The 27,613-nt window shown below is 47.1% G+C and overlaps 1 protein-coding gene across 2 annotated transcripts in view; it reads left to right on the top strand.

Moving 5' to 3' along the window:
* Nucleotides 1–587: 587 nt before the first annotated feature.
* LOC117589699 (GATA-binding factor C) overlaps nucleotides 588–27,613 on the top strand; it is a 36,309-nt gene continuing 9,283 nt past the window's right edge. Inside the window, exons 1-5 of one of the 2 annotated variants that reach the window (XM_034281861.1) lie at nucleotides 588–1,014; nucleotides 2,671–3,200; nucleotides 15,363–15,649; nucleotides 15,774–15,924; nucleotides 23,026–23,171. In XM_034281861.1, the coding sequence (XP_034137752.1) occupies nucleotides 2,870–3,200; nucleotides 15,363–15,649; nucleotides 15,774–15,924; nucleotides 23,026–23,171 (915 nt within the window). In that variant the 5' untranslated portion in view covers nucleotides 588–1,014; nucleotides 2,671–2,869. Of the gene's footprint in view, nucleotides 1,015–2,670; nucleotides 3,201–15,362; nucleotides 15,650–15,773; nucleotides 16,564–23,025; nucleotides 23,172–27,613 lie in introns of both variants that reach the window. The other variant, XM_034281860.1, reaches the window with a different exon arrangement.

Genomic DNA, 27,613 nt, shown 5'->3' with positions numbered 1-27,613 from the left:
GAGTGTAGAGCAGGAGCAGGCAGAGCGTCGTCGAACAGACAACCAAAACGCAACCGAGGCACCATGCCAAGTGCAGAGAGGCGTGCCGCAAAGAGATTATTGAACGATGCACTCGAGCATGACGAACAGCAACAACAACACGAACAACATCATGGAGCTGTGCTGCTGCTGCTGCTGCACAAACAAACAAACCAACGGACATGCAACTGCAGCCCGAACGAACCGAACCGAACCGGTTACCTGCTGCTGGCTGCTCTCACACACGACACGGCCAAAAAAACACGCCCCGCTCACCAGGCGAAAGAGTGACAAGCATATTGCGTACCCAGCTCGGTATAGCCATCCTGCTTGCACCGCACACAGCACTGCTTGACGGTGCGACCATCTTGTATGTGCCAAACGCGCACACAGCGACACACGCACCGAAGTCCGGCCCTCGTCAGACGAGTTGCTTCTCCCTCAGATACAACGAGCGAGCCTCTGTGTGTGTGTGTGTGCGCGCCTCAGAGTGTAACTGTGTGAGTGGCTGAACGCGAACGCGCTTGTCTTTCCTGTTTCGCGCTCGTGCCTGTTCAGTTGGACGACGACCGTTGACGTGTTCGATGCAACATACAGCAGAGCAAATATAACTGAAGCGCTATCGTGTTCGCCTGTCTCGTTCGCCGTTCCGTTCGTTTACCGTTTACCGTTTACCGTACCCGCAGCGTATCGTGCCGTTCCCCGTTCGCGTTGGTTTTACGTCGGCGGCGGTGTTTTTCCGTGAAACTAACAAAAGAAACAAAAGCAAACCCCAGAAGAAAGCTCAAAACGCGTCGGCAAATACACCCAATTTGAGCCAGGGCCAAGAAAGAAAAGTGTTACAAAAAGCAAAAGCAAAACAAAACAGAGATACAAATACGAGATCCCCAAAACGGTGATACAACTCCCAAAACAGAGATACAACTGAAGGAGCCCCCAAAACAGAGAAACAAATCAAAACGACCGAAACAGTGTGACTAATAAATGTGCTAAAATGTAAGATTAAAATGAAGGAATAACCCAAAATAATCCTATCAAAAAATACAACAAAAGTTTCCCCCAAACAATTGATGAGATTTTAACGGTTCAGCGGAGCGCCTTATCGAGCAATCATCAGTGGCACAAGGGACCCATACATAGCCCCAAATACTGTCATTCTGGCTGACACAGGCATTGAAAAATCTGGCAACTGGCTTATCAATTTATTGCTATCAACTAACCAACAACAGCAACACAAACACCAACAGCAGCAACAACAATCAAATATTTTTGAAGACATTTAATGAAAAGTGTTTGCTTCTTTTTCCCGTATCGCTGGTACTGGTACTGGTACTGGTACTGGTGGTGCTGCTGCTGCTCTTGCTGCTTCTGCTGATAGATAGATAAATTGATTGGGTTTCAACGCTGCCACGCAGAAAGCAAATCAAAAATTGTTGGATAGGAGAAGTACAGGGGGAGAAGAGACCTGTTTGTCTTTCTGCCTCCCCAGAGGGTCGGAGAGAGGTGGGCAGGGAGGGGCCATGCGTTGAGGTAACAAATTATGTTGCCTTATCATATTTCTGTAGCGCAATTGTCAATCGAGCGATAGGCATCTGGAATACGTACCTTAAAGATAGAAGAAGTCGGGTCCAACCCATGGGTTGTATTATTAATTTTTCGAAGCCAAAGCAAACAAAGAAAGCAAATAGCACAACTCCTGTTGATTATAATCTATTTTTTAAAAAAGAAATCAACGAGTGCAGTGCACACACGCACACTCACACACACACACACACACACACACACACACACAACCTGGCGCAAACGGGGCACACGGCACACACTTCTCGTACTATCTATGGCTGATAAAAAAAAATTTCCCGAAAAAATTTCCCCCAAAAATGTTGTCTCACCTCTGGGGCTACCTGTCTAAATCAATAGAACTTGTCTGTCTGATTGTCTGATAGTCTCCGATAGCGCGGGGCGGGGCGGGGGGCCACACAACACACAGATGCCCGTACTAATTCAAGCTAGAAGAGATAAACCTCAGATGAAACTCTAATTGGGCCCACACACACGCACCGAGACATTCGCGCACACACACCTGCCTCGGTACTCCGCACTCCCACGCACAATCCGCACAGGCGCCGTCTTTGACATCCCACGGATACGGGTACATGTACTGTGAGATCCTTTTGTCTGACAGGCACAATTGTCTCGGCTTTATGACAGTGTAAACATTGTGACAGTAGAGAAAGACAATCCCAGAATATTGTGCCAGGGACATGTTTATTAGATCCCCTGGGATGCAGTGAAGATCATCAATCAAAGGGCCGGCTGCAACTGCAATTGCAACTGCAGCAGAAACTGCCAAAAATACTCGAATTTTCCTACGGTGGCAGTCTGTGGAGCAGTCGTAAATCAACCTGCGGTTATCCTAGCACAAACTGCCACCGCAACTGTACCCATAAAGTAGCTATAAAAACAATTGAACAAAAACAAAAACAAAATGTAAAGCGTTGAAGTGCGTTCGGGGCCTGATAAGGAGTGCAGAGTGTTGGGGCACCTACTTGATAACGCCAGCTACCGTTAAAATCTTATCAAGCGCAGACACCTCGAAAGGAAAGCCACAAAATTTCAGTTTCTAAAGTACAAACATTTCTGAAATTGCAGCGCGTTCTGTGTGGTTAGGCGCGTGAACAGGAAAATGTGTGGTTGCTGAGAACCGAGCGCTACTTGCCACTGCAGCACACACATACACACACACACACACACACCCACCCATCCCGAAGCTAGAGAGAAGGAGAAGGAGTGGAGCCAATTCCCATACGCCCCACAGTAGCACAGAAAAGCTTTCAAGATTATACTCGAAATGGATATGACCTCAACAGCGGAGGCTGCCGCGCGCAGCTGGTACGACAGTCCGCGCTTAGGCGGCGGCGGCTCCGGATCCGGCAGCAATGGCGGCGGCGTCTCCCCACACACCAACGGCCTGGGAAGCGCCGGCAGCAGCCTGGCCCACAGCCACCACAGTCTGTCCAGCGGCGCCTCATCGGCGGGCAGCAGTGTCGGAGCAGCCCTCGGTGGAGGAGCCGGCGGAGCCGGTTCGGGCCTCGGCCTGGATACCAGCGATATGAGTGCGTTCTATGCGTTGGAGAGCAATGGACACCATCGGCGGTACTATCCGAGCTATCATCAGCACAGTAAGTACCCATTTATGGAAAGGGATTTGGGTTTGGGTTTGGGTTTGTGTTTGGGTGTGGGTTTGGGGGAAAGGTTCCACCTCGATTGGATTTATGTTTTATTTAACAGTAATTTCTTCCATCTTTTTTTTCTGTCGTTGTTTGTTGCCTCTTGTGGCTCGGACATTTGTTCTAATGTCATTTCTAATGCGTTTTTAATGAATGTATTTTGCGGGGGGCTCGGGGTGGATCTGAGTTGGTGGTGGGTCTGATGGGTGCCGTCTGTAACCGCCCACCGCCCACCGCCCACAAATCGATTGCTTCGCGCCTTTTTTGTGTTGCTGAGTGAACGTTTCCGGTTGGCCGCCATAAATAATGAGGGGGAGGGGCCCACAGAAATCGCTGGGGTCTATCGTGGATACTCACTAGCAGCCAGATTGTATCCTAGATATCCTCGAAGCATTGAATTAAACTCTGCAGATAGCAATTGGTCAATGTTTAGCCGAAGAATCAGGAAATTTAAGCACTAGAATGGAGTACGATTAATCGTGTATTTCCTACACACCACAACCATTTCCATTTATTCTTTTATTCTGTAAAGTTCTGCACATAAAACCCAAACGAAAGTTTAGGTTTTCGTTCATAATTTCCCCCTCATCATGGTCTATGTCTCTATTACAGCCAGACAGTTGTATTTGTGGTTGTTTTTCTTACCCCGCTTGGCCCCACCTGAGAATATCATCTCGTGAAAATGGAAATTTGTTTGGCTGTACAGTTTTTCCTAATTGCCTGAAATTTGTTCGTTGGACTACTGTCTGGGGCCAAAGAGAAAATGATCTGGGCTCATTAGTGCGGTGCGCGACGGCCCCCACCTGAACACTGAAACACCAAAACAGAGCAAATGGCAGACGACATTATTTTCGGTTATTTTTTTTTCATTTTTATGTTGGGTGTATGTGTGGTTCACACGCCTCCAAAAAAATTTCCAGTTCCGCTAAGTTAATTTTCAATTTGAGGAGCCACCGCGCTGCTTGCTGCTGTATCCAAGTGCGGCTCTGTGGCCGCGTTTGGGTCTGGGCCAAAGGCAGACTGTGACTCTGCTGTCAGTTTTGACAGCTGATGGCCCAAACCATTTTCACTTGGCACTTAGCATTGCAAGTCCCCATTGTTGTTGCTGCCGCTGCTGCTTCTGGCTGCAGATTTGGCTCGCCTCTGACTCTGACTCTGACTCTGGGGTTTGGCTTTTCGTCTCTTTGGGGTCTCTGGGTTTGGTGTGGTTTGGTTTGCATTTTGACAGTTCCACGTAAAACGCAGCGAACACCCAAACGTGACATGCATCAATGCTCGGTCGCCTGGTCTCCGAATTTATTTCCTGCTCTTTGAGTGTGCAAAATTTTAATTTAAAATTTCTGTATACGTATCAGGAATGTGTGTAGCGGGCGAAGAAGGAAAGATCACAGCCAAAGAAAGGCTGCAGACTGCAAAGTGATCAATCAGCTTGGGAGGCTGCTGCGGCAGCCACTGCCTGTGCCTGTGCCTGTGCCTCTGCCTCTGCCTCTCTCTCTCTCCCTCTCTCTCGATTCCTTTTGCATTTATGTTTAATTCATGTTATTCATACGCCGACTTTATTGATGCTTGATTTGATTCCATTCCATTCCATCCACTGATCCCAGGCTCTCCTCTGTAATTCATTCATGCACTCAAAACTTCTCGGATTCAAATCCCGCGCACTGTTCGCTCAACATTTGACAGACAGTTTGTCTGTCTGTCCAAAGAGAGGTGACTCTGGGGCATCGGCAGTGGCACTCGCATCCATAACGAGCATCGCGACGCTGCGCACCGCACCGGGGCACCTGTGGCGAGCGTTGATTTTAAAATTCATTAGTCTGCATATGTCACATCTCGTGAGGGCTTAGGAGTGGTGGCGGTGATGCCTGGAGCGGGCACTTCCAGTTGTCAAAATCCCAATTTAGTTGTCAATTATGAGTGGTTGACTTTAGTTGCTGTCATTAGTGGGCAAATTAAGCAACTAGGGCTCCTCCCGCCACACGAAATTTAGACGCCCGCTGAGCAAATGCAGTTTAATGGCTAACACAGATACACACAGACACACACACACATACTGGTGCGGAATGGCTCGGAGATTTTTTTGTTAGCCAAAGTCATAAAAAGCAAAACAACGAGCCAGCCCCGTACGCGACAGCAGCAACAACAGCGACTACAACAAATGTGAAATTTAAATTTCAAAAGCAAACATGCCGAACATTTTGGCAATAACTTTTGTCGGCCGCGTGACTCTGTGTATTTGTATCTTTGTATCTGCGTATGTGTATGTGTCCCTGTATCTGCATCTTTTTCAGTTTTATTTTCTACAATTTTGTTACCTTTTTTCTCAAACATTTTCGATGAAAAATATATACATATGCCCCACGTTTTATTTTTATTTTCTGTTGTTGCTGTTTTGTGTTTATGTTTTGCTCGTGTTTATTTTTTCTCTGGGTCTTTTGCTGTTTTTGCTATTTGACATGAGAGGCACTTTGGGCAGGTTTCTTAGGTATTTGTGCATTGAATTATCTAATATTAAATATACAATTTTAAGCAATTTATTTATCGCTTTGAAATTGCCCAAGTTTCAATGATAACCACAAATATTTGTTAGTTTAGTTTACTTGATATTTTATGGTACAAATATCTCTGAGAAAACACATTTTCTTTTTGCTTCTTTTTTGTTTTCCTTTTTCTCTCACAGTTTTCTTTGGGAATGCACTCTTTTTACAACTTATTTTCCCACTCTTGTAACCTTTTGAACGGCCAATTAGTTAGCCATAATCTGTTGGCCTCGCTGTTAAAGTTCGAGCATAAAATACATTGTTAATTGCCAAACATTTGAATACTTATTCTTGCCCGATTCTTTTCTTACAACACGAACGAAAGAGAAGCAAAGCGAACTATAGCCATTGCACTCTAACTAAAAGATAGAGATAGATATAGCCATTAATAAATTCGAATGTTAGAAGTGACCAGTGGCCAGGGCGGGGTCCCATATTGTGTCGGTCGTGCATTTGTTGTTAGCAGCATTTATTTTTGTGGGCTTATCGGGCAAGTGGAATCGGGCAAATGGAAAGTTTTTGCTGGACAGAATGTTCCCACAAGCCGGCTGTGGGGACCACTTAACGCAAATGTCACGCACAGTGGCACCGAGTCACAAAAGGATATCAAATGAGATGCGGGCCCATTGAAAAAAGTCTCTCAGAAGTGCTGCAGCTTCAGCCACAGACTTCAGAGCTCAGACTCCTTCTCTAACTCTCAGCCTTCTCCACCTCTAGCTCCAGGTCTAGATTTCAACTGGCTGCTCCTGGCCGGTTACCAGCTACCAGGTGTTGCACTTGAAGCGCTCGCCACTCATAAATTTTCGTGTGGCCGGGCGTAAAACTGCAAAATTTCCAAGAAATTACAACACGGCCAAAAGCGCAAAAAGCACACAGGAATATTACAACTACAACTACAACTACAACTGCTCCTAGTCAAGACAAGTCACACACGGCCCTCCCCTACAGGGGGGATTCCAGCTGCTTGTGTGTATGTGTGAGTGTAATAGTTGTTGTAATTTACCGACTGCAACCACGAGGCCAGGACGGGCTGTGGCACAGCCCGGGCAGGAGTCACAGTCAGAATCATAACCATAGCGTGCCTGCTGCCTGCTGCCTGCCTGCTGCTGCCTTGTGCCTGAACCTCTGGACAGAATCTCGACTGCAAATCTTAATCCCGGTGCGCAAGTTTTCAACGAATTGCGGAGCTGTTCGGGAGTGTGTGTGCTTTTGAGTGGATGGCCTATAAAAATGAGTTATGGTATTGCAATTGAACAGCTGGGCCACCGCTGCGTATGATTGATGTGGCCTCTAAGCCCATGAAGTTCCCTATGGGTAAACGGCTACCCTTACCCGCGGAGGGTCCATCTAGTTTTTGGGTGGCTTTGGGCAGCATTCGCAGCAATTCGCGTTTGATTAAAACGTCTGCCAAATCATGCCACATTAATTATGACCCAAATTCCAGGAAACATTCCATCCTACATCGTACGATGCAAAGCGGCAAAGTTGAAGCGCTGTTTGTGTGATTGTTGAATGCATTGACAGTGGCCGGTCATTCATTCATGGGGATGAAAATGAAGATGAAGCTGAAGCTGAAGATGGGGTACGAACTTGCCACCGCCCGCGTTGCGCATTGCGTTGCACATGTTTGATGTTGCTGCTGCTGCTGCTGCTGCTGCTCTTGCTGGCGCGATGTTTTAATTAGTCGTGGCAGCAAGAACTGTCTCTGCTTAATTAAATGACATAATTATAAGAATGCGATGGCAGAGCCTGAACCAAACTCTCTGCCTACGCCAAAATGCAAACATGCAACACGTGATGTTGCCACTGTCGTTGACATTGCTGCGATGCTTCAATTAATTTTCACTCCAGCAACATTTTGCCTTCTTTCGCCTCGACTCTCTGACGGACTCTTGCCTGTTGGCTGGACTCTGCTGTTGCGCTTTGTTGCTGTTTCTGTTACTGCTGCTTTGCATGCCACATAGCCAAAGGTGTTGCCGGCACAACCATCAGAGGTCCAAAAGGTGCCGCCACAGCCATTGTCCAGAGTATCTGCAGCCACACATTCCCACTGCCAACACGTTTCGCATTCTAATTTGACATTCTCCCTGGCCTGGCCGGGGCTCCACTACACTCCACGCCAGTGCAGCACAGACCAGGCCGTGCCGCGGTTTCAGCTAGTTTCTCCTAGTGTGAACAGCTGTCCTTCAATCACTATCAATGTCGCTGATGTTGCCTGTTGTGCCTGTGCCTGTGCCTGCATCAATCTGGCCAAGATGGCGAATGCCACAAGCTCCTTCAAAGCTTGCCGACTGCTTCTGGCGAAACGGGGCCGGAAGTCTTCTGCAGGCTAGTCCCTGCCATGGATGTGCTGTCATTTGTCATTTTGAGATTTCCAGGAACTTGTTCAGTCATAAATACATTCATATATACAGATCTATAAATATATCTACACAGTAGAAACTGTGTGCTTGTGGCATCATCAATAAGGCAGGCAGGCGGCTACCGTGCTCTTTTCATTATTAATTTGTTAAATCAAAATGCAACTTGAAGGCGATTTATATTGACAACAATCGAGACAAAAGCTTACGCATCTTACACGGACAGCAGCACGGCAGTGGCAGCCACATGTTGCTGCTGTTGTTGTGATTTGTCTAACACAGCGAGCGGTCGATATGCCCCGTTCTGGCCCCATACAATGAGGCAGGAAGGCTGGCTGGCTGCCTGCCTGCCAGCATTCATTAATTTTCCAGCCTGGGAGCCAACGGGAGAGACAGAAAAGGAGGCAAAGGAGCCGTAACGTTTGCCTGGCAACATGTTGCCAGCGAGTCTCGGGACCACGATTTGTGCATGCAATTACAATATTGAATATTAGCGCATTGTTGGCAGCTGCCAGCTGCCCCCGCTGTCAATGGTGCAACAGCAGCGGCAACAGCAGCAACAGCAACAACAACGACAACAGCATCCAAACGGCAGCAACGGCAGCAAACATTTGTGTGCCTCTGATAAATTGTTGCTAATACATTTGTGCAGCCGTGTTTGGCATTGTGCTGGCACCGCACCGACTGTAACTCCGACAGAGTCCGCGGCAGAGTCCGTGGTCCCATTGCAGTGTCAAGTTTACAAATGACTTTTGCGACATTTGCCTTAACTGATCAAGCCACCCGAATGGCTTATTAATCAGAGGAGGAGGCACCCAAAAGTGGAGGCAGCCAAAAGAGTCATTGTACCCGCAGTCAAATTGCTTCCTAGAAATTGCTACCCCCCGCCCTACTCCACTCCTCCAACATTAGCTATCAAACTAGAACAATCTTACCGGGAATTGGAGGCAGAGCAGCAGCCTCTGGGCTCACCTGTGTAAGCGTTTCCCCTAACAAATGACGCCTCTCTAATTAACATTTGTCAATGCTCGCCTCTTCGATGAGCAGCCAAATTTGTTTAGATCTTCGAGCAACCAGTTTTAGCCAAAAAACAAAAGAGAAGAAGAGCCAAAGATTACCAAAGAAAACACAACAATGCAGCAATAACACGAAAATATGTGGACAATTCATTGGGTTCTTTTGGGGCCGCCTTGTGTTTCGATCACTGGAAATATGTGTCGCCAGAGACGCCGCCAAAAATTTGTTGCAAGGAAGGAAGCAAGGCAGAGAGAGAGGGCGGCAGACAGACTCACGATTTTTCGTTCCGTTTCGTTTGTGGCCTTTTTTGGGAGGGCGCAGAGCAAAACTGTTTAGCATAATTTTTCGCAGCGGATCCTCATCGCATCTCAACTTTTGGCTGCTCGTTCGGCTGTTGGCAGCGGCGGCGCGTGTGTTTAATAAAATATTTTATTAATATGCGAATATGCCACAAGAGTGGACACAGCCGCCGCGGCTTCGAGAGCTCCAAGAGAGCTCCAAAGTCGAGGTCGCATCAATTGAATTTCTCAAGCTCGCAGCCGCTTATGAATTTATGCAACGTTTTCTTTGGCCAGTTGCGTTTTTTTTGTTGTTGTTGTTTTTTTTTCGGGGGAGCAACAGAGGCAGGGCCAGCCTTTTGTCTTTGGCCCTTTGTTGTGATAAATGTCAACGCGTTCTTATTTATGACATGTGAAGCAGCGCCCGCCGGTGGTCCCAACAGCAAAAAGAAACAGCAATCCGAACAGCAACTTGTCAGCAGCAGCAGCAGCAGCAGCCGTAGGAGAAGCAGATGAATCCGCTTCCAGTAGAATCCAAGGCATACAACAGCCGACGACACGCACTTTGTTGAACACTTTTAGCGATCACTTCAAACGTTGACCAAATTTGGTTTGTGGCATATAAAAAGTTGTCAATTTTAATGATTTCGCTGACGCTTCGAACTGTCATAAGTGCGAGCGAAGGCATTTGTTAGCAGCACAGGACACTCGGCCGGCATCCCTTTTGGGGTGTTCGCTCATTAGCCAGCAAAAGACCACCAACGGGTGAGACAGAGACGCAGAGAGAGAGAGAGAGAGAGAGAGAGAAACAGCCAAACGAACTAAAAACTGTCAAACAGTTTGACTGACTGACTGAGTGACTGAGTGACAGGCGAGTTGGTATTTGCATAAATTTCCTTGGCTTTGGCTGTGGCTGTGGCCATTGCGTGGCAAGGATTCCAGGTGCCCTACTCCCCTGCTCTAACCTACTCCACCCCGCCATAGCTGCAGTTCAATGTGCCACCAAATGCCAACTGCAGCCGCATTATTAACATTTTTGTTTGTTTGTGTGTGTTTCCCCTAAGCTGGAAAATGGTGCGGCTGCAACCGCTAACAAATGGCCACAAAAATGGCGCACTTCAGAGCCAAAACCCAACCCAAACGCGGCCTCCCCTTTACCCCCTGCCTTGCACTGCTTGTTGTCAACATGTTTTCCTTTATTTTTTGTTGTGTTTCTCCTACGTTTTTTTTGTTGTAGTTTGTGGCAGGCAGCATTGTTGCACGTAGTATGCAAAAGCCGCTGCTGCTGCTGCTGTGGCCACGTAATTCACACGTTGGCCATTATTTGAGAGCCAAGCCGATCCGAAAACTATCTCTAGTGAAATTCTTCACAGAAATTCTCTTGTAATACGACAATTATAAAGCAATTAATAACCCAGAGAATTCCTCAAAAGACACACACACACAGGCACAGACAGTTGTGCAACATTGCCCCATGCCACTGCCACCAGAATGGTGGCATAACATACAGGCTGCCGTTGCCGTTGCCGCTGCTACTTGAGTTATTAAACGCATTATCATAAATACAATTGACAACTTATGACTAATGATAAGCTGGCATGCAACTTGAGGCAGGTCCGAGGCTGCTGCACGTAGACTGTGTAGCTAGCCGTGTGTGCCGGGGGGGGTAGAGGGTTGTGCGGCATGCCGCAAATAAAGTGTTAATAATATAGATGGCAGAGGCAGCGCAGTTTGCGCTTAATAATGCAGCCTGCCTCTGACTGCCTCTGTTTCTGTCAGTCACTCATTCGGCCCCCAGGACGTCAGTCAGTCCGTCAGTCAGTTGGTCTGTCAGTCCGTCAGTCGGAGTCACGCAAATGCCATAATGCCAGGCAGGGAAAAGCAAAGAAATAATTAAAACAAACAAGCGCGCAAAATGCTAAGCAGCCCAGAGACCGCTCTCGGAGCCACTGTTTCAATTTCAGGCTTCAGCTTCAGTTTTCAGCTTCGACTTCCACTTCGACTACGGGGTTTTGAGCTCCAACTAAAAACTATCAAGGTGTCTTTGAGGCGGCCAAAACTGACCTACCTGCTGAGCAGAGAGTGCCACTGCGGCGGCTCTTGGTGGTGGCTAAAACTGGAATCCGTTATAGTTTATGGCCCGCTGCGACCGCTGCTGCTGCTGCTGCTGCTGCTGCATGTTTAAACAATTTCCAATTTTGGAGCAGGTGTAAGTGTCTCAAGAGAGAGGCAAAGACTGAGACAGAGAGAGGGAGAGAGAGAGAGAGACACTTGACCGCATTTTGGAGCCGCCGCCACGCGCCTACAACAGCAACAGCAACATCTACATCGGAGCAGGTGAAAAGTCCTTGTTATATGTCTTGAGGGTAGCTCTGGCCATAAATTAAGCCACCGCCTGCAGCCAAACACACTCACACTCACACTCACGATTGTAGATACATAAATACACATGTACGAGGGGTCAAAGCAGAGGATTCCCTGGCTTCTGCGCGAGTCCTTTGCATGATTGATTGTTGGCCAGCACAGGAAGCAGCTGAATCCACTAATCGACTCCGGAATCCCCTCAGCACAAACATCATCTAGCAATCGTGGAGAGAGAGTGAGTGTCGGAGAGAGCGTTGTGTTCCTGGTGTCTCGTTTTACGCATTTACGGATTTGATTTGTCTCGATTGATAACGTGGAAAATCCCTCAACCCCTAATCCCATATCTGGGCAGCTTTTGGTGTGAATTTAATTTACCAAAGAGCTGGCAATCCTTTTTTTTCTTCTCTCTTGTGTCCTATCAAGATGGCAATGCTCTTTGAGCGCAGCGTTACCCATTGCCTTTTGTTGTACCATTCAAATGTGTTGATGATGATAATAGAAAAGGTTATGAGGAATGGGCATGGCCATGGGGTATGAGGCTGCTGCGTTGATGAGATGGCCGAAATGATAGGATCCAGCTGCTGGCTGCATTTTACTAATTGAAATTGTTGCGACAGTCCCATGCCATTCGGGACTTCACCTGTTTTCTGGCTTGCTGCTGCCTCTCTCTCTCTCTGTGTGTCTGTCTGTCATGGTCTGTCATCTTCAAATGTCCAACACGTCCGGCTAAGTGCATCGCACACATCACACATAGACAGACTTACCTACATTAATTATGTCATTCACGTCGTCGTCGTCAAGCAAAGTCGATTGCAATTAAAAGGCGCTTTCGGCGCACAAAACCAAACGGATACCCGGCTTTGGCTTTGGCTTTGGCGTTGGCTCTAGCTCTCGACTCTCTACTCGAAGCGACTCAACTCGAGGCTTTGGGGTCTAGATGGACAGGCGCTGAGAGCGTTGAGCGCTGTCAAACGCTTTTAAACTGCCATAGAAATGTCCAAAAATAGAGAGAGAGAAAGAGAGCGGGAGAGTCGGTCGGCTTTTGTGGCTTTGATCTGTCACTTTGAAGAAATCAAGCGCAGGCCAAAAACTTCAAAAAAAAAAAAACAAAAGCAAAAGCAACAAAAAACTTGCTTTTGTTGTACAGGTTGCTGTTGTTTTTGTTGTGTAGAACGTGTCAGCCGGGGACGACCAAGGGCAACCCCTGCCCCTGCCCCTGCCCCTGCCCCAACACATACGAGTCATACAACAGCAACAACAGGCAGAGCTTTCCACCAGCACGAGCTTTGCATACCGGCAACAACAACAATAAAAAAGCAACAAAAAAAGAATTGTCGTTGTTTCTTGTTGTTGTTTTTTTTCTTTCAACTTTTTTGCAACTTTAATTGCTGTGTACTCCGCGGTTGATTTATTAGCGAATTGTTTTATACACACACAAACACAAACACAAACACAGACACACATAAAATAAGATGCCAACAGCCTTCTGGTAAGGCTCAGCCTCAAATCCAAACCGTACTTCAGCTAACAGTGACTCATGCGGCTGCAGATTAACAGCAAGGCAGCAGGGTCCAGGGCCTACCCACCATTAACAGCGCTCTGTTATCGCCAACACCATCGGCAGGGGGCCCCAAAACAAATTGAAAGTTACCAATTAAAGAAGAACCCGACACTGATTTGGCACTGCCCGAAAGATGCAGCAGGTCCGCGCACTCTATAATTTAGCATGTCCAATGTGATTATTTCCCTGAGACTGGCTCTGCGGCTGCGTCTGTCCAAATTATACAAGTACAAGTACGACGATGACGACTTCATATACAATATTGTGGTGCTGGTGGTGGTGGGGGAGAGACATTTTCATTCAAAGATGAGGTGGCACGTAGCTGGTAATCGGGTTTTGTCGTTGTCGGCGCAAAAGTGTGAAGTCTCGGGACAAGCAGTAACAACATTTGATTGAGGCATTGGCCAGGGCAAATACATATATTCCACGGAACTCAAAGAAACAACCACAAGTCCAACTGTGCAACTGTTGCTCTTGTGGTTGCAACTGCAACCGCCTCTGCCCTGACTAATTTCTATAATCAGACACACGTACATATAATATCGCCACTAAAGCACTGTTATTAGGATAATCAAATGGATATTATCGCAGGCAGCGATCCAAACAACCAACCAACCGATCGATCGATCGATCGATGGATCCAAGTGAACTCAAACCAACCATCGAGCGATCATGTTCTTCTCTCTTTCGCTGATTGCTGGCGATGAAGGAATACACATAACGCGGTATACCCTTTATCGGGGAATGGGGAATTATAGCTTTGATTGGGTGCCAGATAGAGCTTTCAGAGGAGCGAGTTTGTGCATAAGTTTCCCATGAGAAAATATTCAAAGAGAAAGATTTAATTTGCAAACTCTACTTCCTTGTAGAGCATTGCCGCTTCTCCATTTACCAAAAACAATTCCAAGTTTGTTCTGCGTTGTGGCTCTTGCCTGGTCTTGATTTGTCCTAATCCATCTTGGCGTGCATTGAACTGACCTACTGTTGGCCAGGCCAGCCAGCTTTGAGTGCTGCTGATGGAGCTCCTGCTCCTACTGCTGCTGCTTTTTGTTCTTCGCTGTGGCTGCTTCATAATCAAAAATAATTTCGCATACAAACAAGCCCCAAAGGCCTGCGACTCTTTGGGGAGCTGCAGCCAGCAATATTAATGATAATAATAAGAATAAGTGCGCCCCAAACAATTGCAACATGCCTCCCCAGCACCCGCTTCGAGGATATACACTCAAACAGACAGACATAGGGGGGACTGTGTATGGGCCACGGCCAGCCTATGCCGATCGCTGTGTCCAAGCGGCAGCACTGGCGCACATAAATCTCACTTGGTGTCTGCTAAATTATACACTGCCAGACATTTAGGCTACACTTTTAGCCGAGCCCTCGCATAGGTGAGGCGGCAAACGGGGCCCCCGATCCGATCCGAGCCGATCCGAGCCGTTGATCGATCTTTTTAGCTCTGGGACAAAAGTTTAACGCGATTGTTTATGATACAAATTAAACAATTTATGACAATGCAGAAGTCCCAGCACCAGCACCAGCACCAGTCGCAGTCTCAGTCTCAGTCTCTCTGTGGCTCTCTTTGGTCTTGGCCATATGCAAAAACGGCCCGAAGGCCGCAAGCGTTGGATCGATGGTGGATCGATCGCTTGATCTTTGCTTGTGGTGTGGTCAGAGGTTCTGTGGCGGCTCGACTTGGCTCTCTCTCTCTCTCTCTCTCTGTCTGTCTCTTTGGTGTTTCATAAATTATAACGCAGCTTTTCCGCCTTGGATCGGCTTTTGCTTGGCGAAATTTGCGCGGCAGCCACAGAGCAGAGAGGGAAACCACAGGCAGGGAACAACCGCACCGTTTATTATGAATTTTTATCGCTTCTGGTCGCGGCTAAGTCAGTTAATCTTCGTTATAAATTCGGGCCATAATTGATTTAATGCAGCATTTAAGTTGATTTCTTCAGCCGCAGATTTTGTGTTTAACTTTGCGTTTTTTCTCTCTGTTGCAGCATCCCGCATGCCCTCCACACATGCCACGCCCCAAGTGTGCCGTCCGCACTTCCACACCCCGCTGAGTCCCTGGCTGACCAGCGAGCACAAGTCGTTCGCCCCCGCCAGCGCCTGGAGCATGGGACAGTTCGCCTGCCCCCAGGAGCCGCAGGTGGAGCACAAGCTGGGCCAGATGGGCCAGAGCCACCAGACGACGGCCGCCGGCCAGCATTCGTTTCCATTCCCACCGACACCGCCAAAGGATTCGACGCCCGACTCAGTACAAACCGGTCCATCCGAGTACCAGGTAAGAAACAAAAGAAAGAGAGAGTTGGATGGCAGAGTTACAAGCAAATATATCGATAACTTATCGATGAAGTTTCTTGCTTTATCCATTAGTTAATTTTGTACTTCTTCCGCCCCCTTTGCAGGCCGTTATGAACGCCTTTATGCACCAACAGGCCACGGGCTCTACCTCACTGACGGACGCCAGCTGTGCGCTGGACATCAAGCCCTCCATCCAGAATGGCAGCGCCAGCTCGAGCGGACCCGCCCCCACATCAGCGCCCAAGCAGCGCGAAGGTACTAACAGCAATAATAATAGCTCCAACTCCAGCAGCAGCCAGCAGCAGCAGCAGCAGCAGCAACAGCAGCAGCAGCAGCAAAGTGGCAGCAGCAATCCCAACAACAGCAATGCCTCCTCCTCCGCCTCCGCCTCAGCCTCTGCAGCAACCTCCTCGAACGGCCTGTTCGATGGCACCGCGCAGGCGCACTACGCGGCCTCCAATAATGCCAGCGGCAGCGCGAATGGCGGAAGCGGGGGCAGCTACGACAGCAGCAGTTACGCGTCCTACCACCACGCTGCGCAGGCGGCGCACCACCAGGCTGCGGCCGTGGCAGCGGCCAACATGTTCCAAAGTTCCTCCGTGGCGGCGGCCGCCGTGCGGCATAGTATGGGTGCAGCGGCGGCGGCAGCGGCGCACCATCATCACCACCATCACAGTGGACACCATCATCACTCTGCCTCCTCAGCGGCCAGTGCGGCCATGCACAGCATGGGCGGCAGCATGGGCGGCGGCATGGGAGGTGGCAGTGGTGCGGGCGGTAGCTCGTCATCCCTGGGCGGACACAGTGGGTCCGGCTTGGGTGGTGGTGGCGGTGGTGGCGTTGGCGGAGGACTGGATGTGAAGCCGGTGCGGACGAAGCCGAGGACGAGTGCTGGTAAGCAAGACAAAAGTTTATTTCGACATTATGCGATCTTGGTGTGGGTGAATAATCATTGTTGCTTGTTATCGATAGTTATCGATTGTACAACAAATCAATTATGTTTACCCTTTGTGTTGTGTCCAATGGAAATGGTTTACATTGCTTACAAGTGGAGAAAAATAATTTATTTTCCATTAAATTTAATTGAAAAATCAAAGATTTGATTTTCTAATCGATTACACATCGATAAATGATCGTTAGTCAATGTAAACCGCTTCCAATTGAAACACTGAATGTTTAATTTTCATTGTTTTAGTTTGTAGTTTTCATTTTGTCACCCGCCCCCCGTTACCCTTGCTTTGATTGACAAAACCCTTTGCCATTGTCGTTTCACACGCTCACGTGGGAAGCTACTCTAGAACGTCTTCCTCACTTAACTCCTGCACCACACGAAACCCGGCCCCTGTCCATGTCCATGCCCCATCCAAAAAAGAAGCAGAAGAGAGGGACACACACACAGAAGTTGCACTTGACATGTGCTCTGGAGCAGCATGCTGGCCACATTCCCGCCACTTGAGCATGTTTCCTGCTTTTGCCGGGCCGCGTAAAAATATGCAGAAAGATCCCAGCCCCAGACCATGTCCCGCTCCCTCATTGCGTATACGCGGTGTAGTCGCTTGCCATGAAATCAGCACATTACAATGACAACAACTGCAGCCAACAATGGGAGAGGAGAAGCGGCAAGCGGCAAGCGGCAACTGCGGCAACTACGGCAACTGCAACTTCAATGCTATTGTCAACGCTTTGCTTGGCTCCACTGCCTCCTCATCAATGTGGTTGCTGTATAGCTGATGCGGCTGATGTTGTTGCTGTTGTGGTTGTTAATTACTTCATGTTGCTGCTACTGCCAGTGCCACTGCCCTGGCTGATGTTTGAAAAGACCCACCACACACACACACACACAGACACACGTACAGAAGCAGCCGCATTCATTCGCATTCGCTGCGGAAGTTGAACGCCGCTGCTGCACCTGCTTTGCCGTTGCGTTTTTGCATGGCCCGACAACAACTCAACAACATCAGCAGCAAGAGCAACAGAAACAACAGGAACAACAGAAACAACGACATCTTTATAGCTTGGGCCACTTGGGCAGGCAATGCTATGCGTGAGGGTCGGAGTCGTAGTCGGAGTCGGCCAACCCCCAAAAACAAGTCGAAAGAGGCCAGCTGGCTAAGAGTAGTAGTTGTGTTAACTTTTAGTTAGTTTTAGGGGTATCCCAGGACCTTATTAGCATCACTGACAGGCGCTCTGTGTGTGACCCCAGTTGAGGGCAGATTTTGTTGTCGCGCACCCTGCTTTCATTCACCTGCAAAATGTACAAGTTACTGTTACAACACCGAGCGCACCCTGCTTCAAAGCTGCACCCACAAAAATGCAAATAGACACGTATGAGCCCCATGCTCGTGTATGTTTAATCATGACTGTATAACAGCGACCACAAATGAGGAAGCGGTACGAACACAATACGAGGGAGAAGCTGCATCTCCGCTGACAAAATGTTTTCAGATTTCATTTTATTTCATTTTCTTGGCCAGGCGACAGTTTGCTTGCTTTAACTAACCCAGCAGGAAAATACGAAATAAATAAAAAATAAACAAAAAGGTAGAGAGATGAGAAAAAAAATTGTCTGCAGCCGCATTGTTGGGTTACCTTCGTTAGGCCTGCTCCTCCAACTCCAACTCCAACTCCAACCAGCAACTTCGACTCCAACTTCGAGTCATCCTCAGAGTTGCCTCTGCCTCTGTTGCTGCTGCTGCTGCCTGTTCCCGTATTTATTTATCCTTTATCGCATCGCTTGCGATAAGTTTTTCGGGCGCAAGAACATGTGTTGCGAGTTTGTGGCTCGTTGCCACTGCCTCAGCATCAGCCAACAGCCAACAGCCAACAGCCACTGGGGATGCGACTGCGACTCGTACTGGAACTGAGGACTGAACTGAACTGGGAGACTGCCACGAATGTGCATTGAATTGATTGGATGCCATTTGGGCTTTTGTCAGGTGAAAATAAAAAATGTTGTGAATGAGCTTTAAGTAATTGATATGGGTATGGGCACTGGGCATTCCTTTGACTTCGTTCCCTGCCTGCCTTCCTGCCTTTCTGCCTGCCTCTCACTTCACTCAATCAGGGCTCTTTGGGCTTAAACAGCAGGGATGAGCCGGGGTATGGCTATAGGGTCCATTGTTCCTTTGTCCGCGACCTGACAGCTCTGGCCTCAAAATGAGGCGCTTGCCACTTATGTGTGGCATGCGCAGGATCCCATATCCCATTCCCCCCTTTAGTCTCTCTCTCTCTCTCTCTCTTGTTCGCAGCGTGTCAATTATTCATACTAGGCGCATACTTTTTATTTTGCCTTTTCGCCTTTCTGTTTACCGTTTACGTTTACGTTTATCTCTCGTTCTCGTTCTTGTTCTTGTTTTATTCCGAGTATTTTAAGCATTTTCATTTCTGAAATTTCAACAACTTTGAAACAACAACTATTTACTCACACATCCATGTGTCTTTTGTCTTGCTCACCAGTAATTGTCTCTCTATTCAAGCAAAAGCAATCTTAAACCTAACCAAGACCCACGGCCCAGCCATTAATCTGTATATTAATCCAAACAACTAATTAAAACCTGTGTGGACCAGAGACCAGAGACCAGAGAGATGTGATGTTTTGTTGGTTTGTGTCTCAGGATCTCTTGCTCTCTCTCCCACTCTCTGGTCTACGTCTACCCACATGCAACAAATTAACGAGAAAAAAGGTACAACACATAAATTCTAGACAATTATGGCCCACTGACGCCAAATGTCAAATCAAGGCAGCAACAGTTAGTTAGACCTCTAGACCCCGGGACAGCCTACAACTACAACAAGAAGCACAGCAGCAGCAGCAGCAGCGCAGCAGCAGAACAGAGAAGGCGATGCCAAATCGGGCCCTTAAAAACAGGTTCAGTTTCGGTTTCAGTTTCAGTTTTAGGTTTTTGGTTTTCGGTTATGGGTTTTTGGGACCCCAGACAATGTCACACCGTAAAACACAACAACACAGCAGAGAGAGACGAGACGAGGCAAGACCCGAAAACGGAGAAGCAGATGAGGAAGAAATACCAAAGTGTGCACAAATTTCCAAGAAATTACAAGGCAATGATGATGATGATTGTCCCTGGACCACAGTCCACGAAGCAGATCAACAGTGGGTTGGGAGGGGGGAGACAAGAAATAACAGTTATAAGCAGGCTACTAAATCATAGACCAACCTGCTACGTGGTGTGTCTGGAAAAAAACACACAAATAAATAAATAAATAAAAAATCCAGAAAAGAAAAACTGTCATGTGGTCAGAGAGGGGAGGAGGAGTGAGTAGATGGGGTGAGACTGGCCACAGGACAGGCAAATTGATACCAAAAACAAAGGAGAAGAATGAATAAAACAAAGGAGAGGAGTGTATAAAACAAAGGCTTAATGGCCATAAAACAGAGGGAGGCCCCAAGTGGTGGCATTGCCAGAGTGCTCGCCAGAAAGGATATGTACCTCATGGGCAATACGATTCCCATACCTTGTAAAAATTCTACCTTGATTTCCCACTCCCCACATTTCTCTATGCAGACTCCGTTGTCTTTTTCGGCTCCCTCCCCTTCTCGGACACTGCAGTCGTTTGCTGTGTTTTGCTCTTTTTGTGTTGTCACAGTGGGCACATTGGGTAAAAACATCATTAACACATTTGATTTATTAACTGCCGAGTGTGGATATTTATTCCTTAGGAGGAATGGAGCCCAAAAACACACACAACTTACCGGGAACTGCGCTAGAGCAAATCCATAACCAAAGAAAGCAGAACAGAAGAGTCGAGTGGAGTGGAGTGGAGTGGAGACAGCAGAACAAACAGTCAGAAGAGCAACAATAGCAAGCCACTCTTTATGGCTTAATAAGCTGCAAACGAGGGGTCGGAGGAGGCGGTGCACTCGGCAGATCTGTAAGAGGCCAGCCCATTTATGCTAAATGTTAAAGACCAACAAACACTCGACGATGGCCTTCCGTTGTTCTGTTCCTTTCTGAACGGTTCTGCTTTATGACAAACTAATAAATGCATAAAGTTTTCAATTTTCAACGGCTTCTGTTGGAGGTGCCAAGAGTGTGAGAGGCGTGTGAGAGGAAGCAGAGACACACACATATGCATATGCATATGCATGACACTGCAAAACAGTGCAAAGCAGAGAAAGAGTTATAGCTAGTCAGAAAATTGCAGTTACTTTTGGCAGAGAGAGCGAGTGCTTTTGTGTGCACCGTGGAGTGGGACATAAAAAATAGCAAACATAAATTCAATTGGAAATTTCTCAAGAAAGCACAAAACAAACATACATCTATTTTCAGACTTCAACAGTTTCGCGAAACGAAACTTTTTTTCCCTCGCATAATTTATGCGGTTTTAATTCAGGGGGTGTTGTCTGTTTGATTGGCGGCAATTTCGGCCGGGGGCCCTCTTCCTTTCCTTGGTTGGTTACGCAGTTTGCCAAACGCAAAGACAAAAGCAACAACAGAAAACGAATGCTAGCTTAGCTTAGAAGACCGAAACTTGTTGTACCCTCCTCAACTACAGTTGCTTGATTGTATAAGATCATTCAGTTAAGCGAAAAATCGGAATACCCACTCCGAGGGTATAAAAAAAGAGCACTCCCAACGGCACCCAAATGTGAGGCAATTAAAAAAGTCAAGTCGCCGCAAGTACTCAGGGAGCGATAAAAGAGAGCGAAGAGAGGAAAGCAAACACACAAAAAAGCAAAGCAGAGCAGAGCAAACTTGCGATTAAATGAAAACAAATGAACTGTTTATTTAACGCGCCTCTGGCTGTGCGCACAGGAGGGAGACAGATGGACAAAGATTACTTGACCACACGCTGTGTGACACAGAGAGAGAGAGAGTGTGAGTGGGGGTGGAAGAGGTAGTGGAAATGGAAGTAGGAGTGAGACACGCAGAGCGTTTAATTTAATTTCTTTGAAAGCTCAACAACAAAATGTTTGGCATGCCAAAGGACAGGACAGAATAGGACTCTACAGGACAGACTAGGACACGTGTGACAACATCAGCAGCTAAATCACGTGAGGCCAAACCGAACTAAGGAATAACCGTTAAAGTTCTGTCATCAAAACGCAACTGGAATTCCCCTAATGGCATTTGGGCAGGCGACGCACTTAATGAGAAGCCGACACCCGCTCGCTACCACGCTCCCTCAACCCCACCACCCCCTTTGGGTGCGGCCAGTGGGCTAATATTCAATAAAAAGTTATGCTCATGTGGCCATGTAAAAAGGCCACCGTTAATTAATTACGCCCCCTGGGTTAAGCTCCAAAAAGTAGCGTTAAATCTTTCTGTTCTCCCTTTAGCATAGCTAATGGTAACTGTCGGGGGTGTGGAAAGTGGGTTGGGGCACCACTTTTATGACTAAATTTCAATTTCAAAGCAAACAGAACCGAGACAAAGGCAAAACAAGCTAAAGCATTAAACACAAAAACCGAAATAATGAAGCCCATTTAGTGGCGTCATTAAATGAGTTGAGCAAAAGACCAGAGCAGTGAATGGGGAAGAGAAGAAGCGCAGATGGAAGAGCAAAGACAACTGTAATATGGAACGTTAATAACGCGTTACATTTGCAACTTCATCTCTCTCTCTCACCCACCCTTTCTTTATGCGTGTACTTGTGTGTCAGTGTGTGAGTGTGTGTGAGAGGCAAATCAACTTTGCTTACAAATTATGACTAAACTTATTCAAATGAGGCTGACTTACAGTTAGCCCAAAGAGAGGGAGAGCCGTCCAAGAGAGCGCGTAACTGCAGTCACTAGAACGAAGCGGCTGCGCTGCCCCGGCCTCTGTCTCTGCTACAGTCGCTGCTTAATTAAAATGTGTAAAGTCAGCAAAAGGCAAAAGTCGAAGCCCAGTGATAGAAAGAGACAGAGCGAGGGAGTTTAGCGGGGGAGACAGCGAGAGCGACAGAGGGAGACAGAGCCCGACCCCAGCGAATCCATCATTTCCGCTTCCATGCGTTTGCCCAGCAACCAAAAAAAAATGTATTAAAAAAACACGAGAGGAAAAAAACATAAAAATGACTGAGAAACAGCTGAAAATGTGGCCCTTTGTTGTTGGTGTTGCTGCAACATTGGCAAGCACAGTGCCACAAGAAAGTCTGCACACAGAATGCAGCAGATATACACTGTAAAAAAAAAACCATTACCATATACACTATATGGCAACATTCGTTTCCCATGCAAAATAATATTAAGATATGTTAAATACTAATATATTTCATAAGCTAAAATCACGTATAAGCTTTTTTCAGTGTATACAAAATAGCAAATAAGAATCGCAAACTTTTCCATCTACTGCTCCATTAATTTTGATGAATTTCTCATAATCTTCATATATTTTGTGCATTAATTTTTTGCAGAGGGTCGCGAGTGCGTGAACTGTGGCGCCACATCGACGCCACTGTGGCGACGCGACGGAACGGGACACTATCTATGCAATGCCTGTGGCCTATACTACAAGATGAACGGCCAGAATCGACCCCTGATCAAGCCAAAGCGAAGACTGGTAAGTCCTAACCTATCCATAACTTTTGGTCCGTCTATAAGTATGCCAACCCGCCGGGCTCCGTCATCAAATTAACTAATAAATTCAGCAACAGCAGAGAAAGACAGAGAGAGATTCCAGAGAGCGAGGGAGATTCCTGGGAAATCGCTGCACATGAGCATCCATCTTGGGGCACGTTTCTGTCGCCAAGGGTCATAAAAAGCAGCGTGAAAGTTATCAAATGTCATAATACTCGTACGATTCCGGGAACCGGAGAGACCCTCACAATTCCACAGTCGCACACTGATTGCATTTAGCTTGGGAAAAAATGGTTTTGATTCGGAGTCTGACTTGATAACGATCGAGGTGCATCATCATTATCACTTAGCGCACTAAAAACATAATCAGACAGCGGACAGCAGCAGTAAGAGTCGAGCATGTGTGTGGGTCTGAAGAGCAGCATCATCAGCAGCAGCAGCAACAAACTATTGGAAATATACGAGCCTATGCGTAACCCCAAGCCCGTTGCAGGCGCCAGTCAACGAAAGACTTAGGCAACGAACGCAGAACAGCGACGGGCGTAGGGGGGAGGGGGGAACCAGCACGGTTCAGCCAACCAACCACACAAAAAATTGGTCTATTAAAGATGCGTAAAAAGCAGGCAACAGCCTTAACAACCACAAACAACAACCTGAACAACCACATGAACAACCAAACTGTTAAACGCTGACTTGGCGTTGATTTTTTATTGGCATTTAAATCGTATGCATTTTGATTGCATAACATTAACATAAATAAACCATTATGGCTCCCCTCTCTGCCTCTGCCTCTGCCTATGGCCTCTCTGCCTCTCTCTCTCTTTAGCAGCTCCTCTGTGACGTGGCTCGAGAGGGAATTCCCAAGAAATTCACAGCTGGAGAGCAGCCCCAACTCCAGCTCGAGCTCAGTCCTCTGGTGGAGCCCTCTCTTTCGGTCTCTCTCCCTGTGGAGGTGGAACTGATCGAAAAGTGTTTGTTTGTTGATTTTTTCGTTGACAAAATATGCAACAAATTAAAATTTATGTGGCACTCAGCTGACTTATGGCTCTGGCTAAGGGGGTCTCTCTGCCGCTGCCACACAGCTAACCCCTCACCGCTCACCGCTCACCGCTCACCGCTCCTGCCTGCTCTTTTGCACTTCTCTTTGCTCTCTCCTTGGCGCACTTTAGTGGCACAGGATGCGGCCCATCAACATCAAATGTCCTTTAGCTGCTTGAAATGCAATTCAATTGTTTAGCTCTGCCGTTCGGCCTCTGCTCCTGCTCCTCCTCCTCCCCCCCTGAGGCTGACCATTGATTTTGTTGGCCAAAACTCTTTGGGTGGCAATTGTATTGATTCTGTATTCGTCCGCCAGTCGCCGGCGATCAGAGAGGGTCAAGATCTGTTTGAGTTTTGCATACAAAGTTGAGTGGATGCTGCACTGCTGCACCTGCCCCTCTCAGCCAGAAGGGCATTTAGGGGCGGGGAGGAGGAGGTGGCTCCAAGGATAGTCCCAGGGTAGGGGATCTCATTGTCTGCTTTGGGGCGGCCTTTAATTAACTTTCCGAATTGTATGAAAACAGTCAACAAGTCGTTACTCTTTTGCATGCAAAATTCTTTCTGTTTCCCTCTTCAGGGATCCATTGGTGGCGGTGGCTGTGGCTGTTGCTGCTGCTTTTGTTGCTGCTGCTCTGGCTGTTGCTGAAACAGAAACAGAACAATGCAAATTTTTAATTTATGTATTTTAGCCTGCAACTCAGTTTCAGTTTCAGTCGGAGTTTGAGTTTGAGCCTGAGTCTGTGAGTCTGTGAGTCTCCCTGACTTTCTGGGCCCCGTTCGCTTACATATGTTTTCCAGTTGTTTCGCTGTTGTTCTGCTTTTGTGTTGCGACCCAGCCCGGCCCCGGCCCCGGCCCGAGCCAAACCGAACTGGCTAAGCAGCCCGCTGGCAACGCAATTATTGCATTTAATTATAAGGCCCAAAAAAAGCTTTTATAAGCGTTAAAGTTTCGCTTTGTTTTCGCTTTTTTTTACCTGTCGCCCTCAGGCTCTGCGCCGTGCTATGAATGTGGCAGCCTAGCCTTTGGTTCCAGCCTTGACGGGGATTTGTCACATTTGGCAGGGCGAATGCGGGTGACCTTATAGACAGTGCAGATCGGCAGTAAACAAACTTCAATTTGTATAGCGAATATAGATAATAATCCATAAGAACATAAGAAATTGTATCACACACTTCAGCTTTTTAGTTTTTTCTTGTTCAATTATTTATTATTATCCTGTCCATTTGTCTGAAATTTGTCTTACAATCTCGTAACGCACTGTCCAGATTACGTTTTTTATAGCTATGGCTAATTGCCGATCCATGTTAAATCCGCAAGTCGACAAAGAACACAAACGTAGCTGGTCTGGGGTCAATCCGGCGGCTGCGGAGGCAAGGCGAGGCAGCTGCTCATCTCAGAGATCGTGACTTATATAAGCAGCATGTGCATATGTGTGAGTGTGTAAGGGGCGAGGGGCTTGGCGCTTGCATTTTGCATAATATTTATGCCTCAGTTGCTGCTGCCGTTGCCGCTGCTGTTGCACTTAATTTATGCGAATTTTCACACAGTAAATTGAACAAAACGACGGCCACGTCAGGCAATACAACAAAAGAAGCAAAGGAAAAATGTACAAAATATTTATTTGTATGCTTATTACATTGTCTTATGTCACAGCAAATAAAAACCACTACCAAAGCTGCCATATCCATTTAGAAATAGTTAAACAATAAACCCATCAACACTTGACACAATCGTTTATAAATGCATTTAGAAAGAAATACAAAAATAACAATCTCGAGCGTAATTAATTATTAATCCGAAGGCGTATTTCAACGCCAACAACTCAACATCCATAAACAACTATCAATAAATGATTAAATGCAGCACAGCGGGAAAGATAAAATGAAAACAAACCAAAGAAATTCAAGCCGAAGCTTTGTGACACTCTTGCATGAAATTCCAACTGGAGATAACAATTTTATGCTAAGACTGATTAAAAAATATGTGAACTTTAAGCATTTCCAAGAGTATATTGATCAACGACCTCTCAGCGGGTTGTAAAAGTTGTCTTTTAGGCAAAACAGAGATCAAACTAGATCCAGAAAGCCAGGCAGTTACCAGTCTACAAATAAGTAGAGGGAGAAAACTAATTAACACATTTTTGGGGCCAGCTGTGGAGTCTCCTCTCACCATCTGCATCATATCCATCGCATCCCATCCCCATGCTTGTTGGCGTGGGAAAATTCGCAGTTTCTGTTGTAGGCAGTGACGCTCCCAAATTGAATGCAGAAGATCCCAGAAACGAGGACCATCGATAAACGAACGACAGCCAAATCAAAACTAAAGCAAAGCAAAACAAAAAAGGAGAAGGGCTCAAAGTAAAAGTTCAATGCACGTGGCTGCTTCTTCATCAACTGCCCCAAAACGGGGCGTATACGCAATCGAGAGCATTAAGGTTTTTTTTCTCTCTCTTTTTTTTTGGTTGTGTTTTTTTTTATTGGGGCGCTAGGATCTTGTTAAGCGGGGGGCTAATGTTATTAAAATGCACTTGAAAAAACACAGAAGGCCCTGGGCCAGGGACCTGATCAGAGGGACAGGGAATGCTGCAACAGTTTGTTGCTGTTGTGGCTGCTGTGGCAGCCTCGCAGATCAATTAAAAATTAACGATATGAAGCGCAACGCAGCCAAAAGCGGGGCGTGCCCATAATAATAATGAAAGAGGCTCAAACGCAGCCTCAGAGGCAGGTCCAGCGAAAGGGTTGCCAGGCTCTCGGCAGATGATTAAGGCCCAAAGAGTTAGGGACCCATTTTATTCCTCCTTATATTTTTCGCTGGCTTGTTAAGTGGGAATTCAGAACTTGCTTTCGCTTTTCGGGCAGCGCTCCCCCCTCCGCCTCTCCTTCGGTATGCCACCCCCTAAAGAAATTTATGGTGACTGTTTAATATGCAAATGCATAATTTTGCACAGGTTTCCCCTGCTCACCATCTGAGCTACAGGGTTGCCAGTGCACTTTCTAACCCTTTTTCCCATTTTCAGACAACGAACACGCAGTCCGCGGGGTCAGGGGCTGTGGCTGTGCGCGTGTCTAGGCAACATTCATTTTGGTGGCCTGTGGCCAGTGGCCAGTGACCAGGCTCCACCTTGCCTCGTGGCTGGTTCCTTAATTTATTTGGACTGTGCCAGTGCCTAGTGCCATGGGCCTGTGTTCCTGGGCCCCACTTTCAATGGCCGGTGACAAATATTAATGACGATTCTCATGCCCTCAAATGGGACTACTGAGACTTGCGCAGGGGGATAGTCGACAGTCTGTTGCAAGTTTAGTCACTTGCATTTGTCATGCACTCAACAAAATTGATGAGATTTACCAGCTTATTGTTCGATGTTTCCGTTTGTTTTCCCCGTCACT

The sequence above is a fragment of the Drosophila guanche genome, unplaced genomic scaffold, assembly GCF_900245975.1.
Source record: "Drosophila guanche unplaced genomic scaffold, DGUA_6, whole genome shotgun sequence".
In the NCBI taxonomy this organism is placed as follows: Eukaryota; Metazoa; Arthropoda; class Insecta; order Diptera; family Drosophilidae; genus Drosophila; species Drosophila guanche.
Note: the sequence above shows the minus strand (reverse complement) of the source record. Positions and strands in the feature narration are given on the sequence as shown.